At 31.8% G+C, this 7,569-nt stretch overlaps 1 protein-coding gene across 1 annotated transcript; it reads right to left on the reverse strand.

Annotated features, from left to right (window-relative positions):
• Positions 1 to 3,246: 3,246 nt before the first annotated feature.
• Positions 3,247 to 7,324, reverse strand: LOC131076087 (putative UPF0481 protein At3g02645). Its single transcript, XM_058013134.2, has 2 exons — positions 7,291 to 7,324; positions 3,247 to 4,821 (listed from the first exon to the last, which is right to left on the reverse strand). The coding sequence occupies exon 2, from the start codon at positions 4,788 to 4,790 to the stop codon at positions 3,318 to 3,320; it is 1,473 nt and encodes a 490-aa protein (XP_057869117.1). The 5' UTR covers positions 4,791 to 4,821; positions 7,291 to 7,324; the 3' UTR covers positions 3,247 to 3,317.
• Between the last annotated feature and the right edge of the window lie 245 nt (positions 7,325 to 7,569).

Below are 7,569 nucleotides of genomic sequence, written 5' to 3' on the forward strand. Positions count from 1 at the left end.
AGGGGCTTCAAATACTCTTAAATCACTAGATTTGATAAATGGGTATTTGAAAATGATGAAGGTTATGTATTTGTATCAAATTGGGAAGACCCTCTCTCAGAGAATTATGATGGGGATTATTCTATAGATTAAATAAAGGATGTATATTTGTAATTGATTATAATTTTCAATAGCCACAAGTGTTGTAGCATCATAATACTTGAATATGTGTGTATCTTTCTTTATCATATTAATGATTGATAGTGTTTTAGTCCCTATCCATATTTATTATAATATCATGGATACTTGAGTTTGTCCTTCTCTTTTATTGAGAGTTTAGTAAATTTATTTCCATTGAGGTGAACTACTAAGTAAGCTCCATTCAAATGAATAATTGATTGTAACCTTGTTCACAATGATGTAATTCATGAGTTATAATTTGTATTCCAATGAATAAAATTTGAATTAATTATTGAACCATTAAATGTACTAAAATTCAGCAAACGATTGTTTGGGGTAGTGTGTTAGTTCTACTCTACTGAATCTCTAACTATAGAAAACATGATGTAGTAATGCAAGATTACTAGAACTATTAGATTATGGGCATTTTATGACTGAAATTTTACCATCCCACATGATATATTTAGTTGAGTATAGTTGAGTAACTTGGATAAGCAAGTAGCTGAGTACGAGAATTGTATTTTGTGTAAAAGAATTTTTTTCTAGAGTAATACAAATAACCAAATATTTTTAACCTAACATATTATTATATGAATATCTTCACCTTACTAGATGTTACTATGTGCAAGCAATAAACACGATATGCACAATATTTAGTGTATGAAATCATACATGTTATGGGGTATTATCATGTATTCATTAATATACAAAATTATGCACCACGTGGTTAGAGTGAATGAAATCTTGGAACCATATTTTTATTTTTTTTAAGGTTCTCAAGGATAAGAGGGAATTTTGTGAAATACTTAAGTTTGAAAGAATTATATACTTTTTAATATGTTATTATAGGTGATCTCACAATAGTATGTCTTACATTTTTTGTAAAGTAGGATATTCAAATCATCTTTTTGATAAATTTTTTTTTTCACTCATAAAAGCTAAACTATTAATAATCTGAAGATGATGTAAACTAGTAATTTTATATATTTTGTTTGGATAATGTAAATATTTTTTTATATTTTGTTTCAGTCATATAATGTAAGTTAAATAATTATTTAACTTTTATTGTTACTAGTATTTGTAAAAGTGACATTTATTCCATAATGTATAATTTTTTATATTAATCAAATAAAAAATTAATGTTATTAATTATGTTATTAATTATAGTACATCCTCTGTGATGATTAATAACAAATGTAAAAGAAACCTTGTTTATATAGGCAAAGTTGAGAGATAGGTTCAAACAAGATCATTGCAAGTTTCTTAATCCTAAGATATAAAACAATTAACATTAAATGACCCGAGACATCATAAGTAAATGACATAAAACAAGATCTCATGACAACTATGACGTTTAGAAGAATTGCTAATACTTAATTAAACTTGACATTTGAATAAGACCTAATTTTTGAAGTAGTTAGATAAAACAATTTATTTAAAATAAAAATCTAGAGGATAGATATCTTTTTCTATAGGTTTTTGTTGCATTTATTTATTTATTTAAGTTTAAAGTGAGATTAGCTATAATTTAGACATCAACTTATTATATATGACATAATTTTTTATATATGTACTTGAATTAATTTTATTTTCTTATGAATCAAAAACATCAATGCCTAGTATAATAATATATTTTTTAAATATCTACCATTTTATTTAAATTCCATATTTGTGGAATTGAGAATGTGATGTTTGGTGAGAAAAATATGTTCACTAGAAAGTATAAAATAAGTATAATAATGAAATTGAATATATAAAAAAAAATGCATTTCTGAAAACTTAATTGAAAGATATATTATCTTGTAATAACCTCCTATTATTTTGATTCTATTTTCAAATCCAACTTAAGGCTTGAAACATGAAATCATAAGAAAGATAGAAGAACCAAAAAAAGCCTATCAAAGGGCCTTTGTTTGAGATACCATTGAATGAAGTCATCCAAGAACATTGGTTCAAAGTTAACTTCTAATCAAGCTCTCCACCATGCTAAAATAATATTAACATATTAAAAAACTATATGACCTTTGAATAAAGGTACACTTTCATTTGAATGCAATTATGTGAATACCTTTGAAGCGAATTTGTGTCATTTTTCTTTCTCTTCAATCATGGTAATTCTAGTGTCAAACAAGTGAGACACACTATTATGATTCTATCTACATATAATACTATTGACAAGAAAAATAGGCTTCTTTATGTTAATTAGCTAACTAGATACAATTAAGTGCAAATTGACCTAGAAGAATACATATAAGGGTTCTACATCAAGTGGAATAGAATGGATTAGGTTAGACAAGATAGGTGTTGGACAAGATCATGTCTTAAATAATGAAAAATAAAATAATTAGGTCTATGAGTGAAAATAAGTGTGAAGTAAAGAAGATAATGAAGTTTTTGTACCTTGAGGTATGTATATGCTCTAAAAATTCATGTATGTGCAATAAAATTGAAGTTTTTTCTTCTCAATCATGTTAAATTTACCTTAATTGTATGAATCTAAATCATGGCCACAAATATATTTTCAACTATTGACTTGAATTGTGATAGTCCTTGTATTTTGTCTTATGCATTCATGCTAAAAAATAAAGTGCTAGATAGTGAGAATACTAGTCATGTTGCCAAGTTTTTCTATGAAGATTGTGTTATTTAAAACATTGTGATGTGTTGAGAATTGTGCAAAGTTGGTATGTGATCAAAGTATAATATTAATTTAACTAGTTAAATGTTTGATTTTGATTTTTAATTTGAGTAGATCAAAATTGTGGCTACAAGAAAATAATTCACACTTGTAGACACAACCTATATTAAATGACCAAATTAGATTAGTGTTGAGGAAAATTGAATTGGATAAATAAATAAATTAAACTAAGATTACATGCACACAAACATATGAATAAATGATAAAAATAAGACTACATACAAATAAGATTTGATAAATGCCTAACTATATAAAAGAATATACTATTCATTGCTGTATACCTATATTAAAATATTATTTGAAGTTTTAATATATTAAATGAAAATGGTTTTTTTAAACCATTACAAATATATAATGTTTTAAAAAGCAAACTTGCTAAATGAGCATTTCTTCTCAGATACTTTCACTAAGAGGAGGTAGCAAGCAATCTAATGAAAAGCATCCATGTATGACACAAGCTCTATTTGATCTTTTCCCATATTTTGACAAGAGTCGGTATGGCAGCAGATACCAGAAGTGCGAGGCCCCAAAAGATGGAAAAGTTCCGCCAGAGCCTCGGATGCTTGTCTTTGTATTCTCTTATCTGGATCTGAAAATTGCCTCGATACCAGTGATTTATCTCCACCTTCAAGTTCATGAAGGGATCGTCTGATGAATTGAAATTGATTCCCTTGCCAAGATTATTCAGCATGTAGGACACTTCTTTGTCCGTGCCCATGGAGCTCTGGATAATGCCAGCCCTCCTCAGTATAGCAACATCGGCTTCGGTTTCCACCAAGCCATTCAGAAGATGCACATAATATGAAATCACAGTAAGCGCAGATCCCTGGCACACCTCCAGAACCATGAGATTCCTCAGAATCACTTCTGTACTGTCAGTGATCCAAATTGTGGGGAGCAAAAGAGTCGTCCTTCTGAATGTCATCCCTCCTTGGGATGGAATTCCGTAATACTGTCTGAACTTAATTCCTGCCTTGTGCAAATCTCTGGCAGAGGCCATGAGCGTTTGATGATGCTCCATTGCCTTTTGCCGAATTCTCAGCTTTCCAAGAAGGCCTTGTATTGCAAGGCGAAATCTGCTCCGTTCAACAGGCGCTGTCTCTTCTATATCTCTTGGGTCTGCTGCAATTAAACTCTGGAGTAACCCCAGAATATGTTTATAACTCTCAAGATCTTCATATCCCTTCAGGCGTGATTCAAGCAAATTGGCTCTGTCAAGCCAATTTGGCAAGAATGGGTGAATTTCAGGTATAATACTGCTGCATAGTAATCTCAGAAGCTGTTTCTTGGCTTCTGACTCTGAACCTGTTTCCACTTCCAGTAACTTTATTAGGACCATTATGGGGATTTGGTTTTCAAGCATCAAAAAATCACATAGCAGATCAAATTGACAGGACTTGATCCTGGTAGTGTTAAAAATGGGGTGGGAATTCTGTCCTCCCTGTCGTTGCTGCTGCTGTTCGGCACTCAAAACTCTTAAGATCTCCAGAACAAAGCATCCATCCAAAGTGAGAATCATGGCTACTGTTTCGTCCTTGTATACAGATTCTTCTTCATAGCAGCCTCGAATTTCACAAACAAGGCCCCTGATGGCTTCTTTCAAATGCAAGTGCGCCTCTTGCTTGTGTAGCCTGTCTGCCATTCTCTCTACGGCTTCTGCTTTGAGGCGCTCCATATGAGAGAGTGGCTGCCCTATCCGATGGTGAAAAAGGCCAAGGTGCACGACCCTAGGAGTGTAGGATTCCTTTCTTAGAAAGGACAGAAACTTGGGGACCCTGTTTATCGTCACCACAGGATGCCCTAAATCTTGCTTGCAGTTCTTGACAGTGGTATCTGTAATCCTCTCTGTAACATCAACAATCCATTTGTCTTCATCTGGTATTTCTAGAACTGTGGTGGGAATTTCGTCAATCATAGCATTGGCTTCAAACATCCTTCCTGTTCTCCTACACAAGAGTTAAGGTCTGCAAAAGAATGTTGCAGGTACTATTGGATTAGGCACAGAACTTATTGGTTTCCTAGTCAGGCCCGCTGTAAATCCAAGCAATTATCTCATGAGATGAAATTTCTTTTCTTCTTTGATGAATTGAAGCTTAGTGTTAAAAAACCAGCATCACTTAAAGACAGATAGTAGAGTGTGTTCTTGCATGGATGTGATGATCTCTTTAGCCAGGAAAATGGAAGAGTCTCACATCAAACATACCCATACCACACCATGTTTTCTAAATATGAATACCCAATTTGTCTATTGCTTGTCAAAGATGGAATTTCAAACTATTGTTTTATATGGATAACATGACATTGCCCAGAATAAAATATAAGCATCCATGCAAGTCTCCATCATTTCTGTTGAACAAGAGCAGCGGTACACCTACACATATAGGTCTTACATATGGAGCTTAACTAGCCAGATTTGTGAAGAACGTAAAAGACTACAGAGGCTATAGCTGCCACTACATCTACCACTAAAGGCTAAGATCGAATCTGTGCAGGGCCCGGGGCTACGGTACAAATATGACTTATTGTCTAACAATGGAATAAGCTGGCCATTCTTTAAAAAATTGCTAGCCAAAGGATGCGTATTGTCTTTGTAGATCACAGGATTCAATTAGCCAAAGGATGGGGCTATTCAGAAAATAAACCTGTAATGACAGTCAATCTCATAAGTTTTTAAAGTGGATAGTCAAAAGAGGTTCTTTCTTTATAGTCATCTTTATTTTAGACATTAATCAAAATGTGTAATTAAACTTTTTAATTACAAATAGTGATGGTGATTATATTATTCATTAATGTTTAAACTTCATCTATGATATGATATATATATTTTTTTAAGGCAAAGAGGCGAACCTCATAAATATATTTAGAGTAATAAAAGAATGCAAAGCTGTCTTATGGTCGAACCCAAAAAGTGCTAAAAAAATAAAAATAAAAAAAAATAAAAGTTAAAGATTCAAATATACACAATCTCATCAGTCCAAGACATAAAAGACCCATAACATTAGGCTAAAACTAAATACAGCAAATCCACAAAGAGACAAGCTCCTCAGGCTTGAACATTAGCATAAAACATCCCAAAAGACAGGGGAAGAGCATTGTGCTGATCTGAAAAATACATGAGATGTAGAGACAACCTCCAAGCGCTCCAAAAGCACCAAAAATAGCAGGACACCATCATCGTTAAAGTAAAGCCCAACCTCCAAGTGCTCCAGGAGCAACAATATTGCAGGACGCCAACAACATCAATCTTAAGAAGCAACAAATGCATTTTCTAAAAAGTTATATGAGTATTTGATAATTTTGATAGAATGGATAATTTTAAGTCCCTAGTTCTATATGAAGAGGTATCAGTATATGAAGAGGTATCAGCATAAGGTTGTGTAATAAATTTTTGTTGGTCTAAATCATCAATTATTTCTAAATATTAGATTTTAGTGATCAAATGTAAATTTTCGTAAAGATGAGACATAAAACTATGATGTTTAAGAAGAATGGACACTCACCAATATTTATAATCATAGTATATTAAAAATAGATACCTATCAATCCTTTAATCTGACTTCAAATATATCACTTTACACATAAAAAATTATAAAAACCTAAACAATAAATCTTTAATTATATAAAATTTGAACACACAACTGCAGATATACAAGCCTACCACTTTATTAACTCAACTGGTAGATGTACTAAATAAACATTTTGACCATTTTGACCATCTCTTATGGGCTGATCAATTGTAGGTAGCCCCAATTTCACTTCCGAAAAGCTAAAATTACAATCAATTGTGGGTAGCCCCAATTTCACTTCCAAGAAAAGCTAAAATTACAATTCACAAATCTATTAAGCTATTCATAAAATGATGAATCTGATATTATAAACTCATACTATTAGAGTCCAAGCGAACAATATGTTTTCACAGTTGAACAGAGACTAATCTAGTTAAATTTTATATATGAAACCTGATATTCTATGTCCAGAATTGTATATTAACCCAAAGCGAATCAATTAAATTTAGAGTTCAAAAGGACGGCTGAGAAATCATTTTGAGACAATTATGCACAACCAATTCAAATCAAATTTATTTCCTATTATGATGAATGATTAAATGCGACCTAAAATATTGATAAAAGCCTATACAATTGATTAGAAAAAACAATCTAGTGAAAGACATAATATCAAACAGAAATATATACGATCGTAGAAACTTCGTCCCCTTAGAAAACAACTTTGTAAGATCTATACTACAAATAACCATGAGCTAATTTTCAGTGAAATGCAGAAAGAGCATTCCAATTTTTCTGAAATAAAAATGTATTCCACAAGATTAAAGAGCTAAGAAGACATAGCAATGGCATTCAATGAACTCTTGCAAATAAGAAACTTCTCACATCAAACATTTCACAATCCTCATAATTAAAAGTATAGAGACTTACGCGAAATCTAGTCCTTGTCGAAGTTTGAGGGGCGGCAGAACCAAGAGCCATAATTTAAAAAGGCGCCCAGATATTCAATCAATGTATCCATATTCCCTTCTTTTACTTTTGATTTATTTTATGTTTAAGTATCTTTAGCTTTTAGTTACTTATACAGCAAGAATGGAGAAGAAATTGAGTTTCATGATTGTTGTTCTGTTAAAAGCTTTTTGCCTTGGCGATTACTCCAACAATCGGATAAAGATGATCTTGAGTATCCAGGCCATCCTGGTTTGACTA

Source organism: Cryptomeria japonica, chromosome 10 (assembly GCF_030272615.1).
Source record: "Cryptomeria japonica chromosome 10, Sugi_1.0, whole genome shotgun sequence".
Lineage (NCBI taxonomy): Eukaryota > Viridiplantae > Streptophyta > Pinopsida > Cupressales > Cupressaceae > Cryptomeria > Cryptomeria japonica.

Coding starts and splice junctions, on each gene's coding strand:
- LOC131076087 (XM_058013134.2), bottom strand. CDS start 4,790: ATGTTTGAAGCCAATGCTATGATTGACGAAATTCCCACCACAGTTCTA.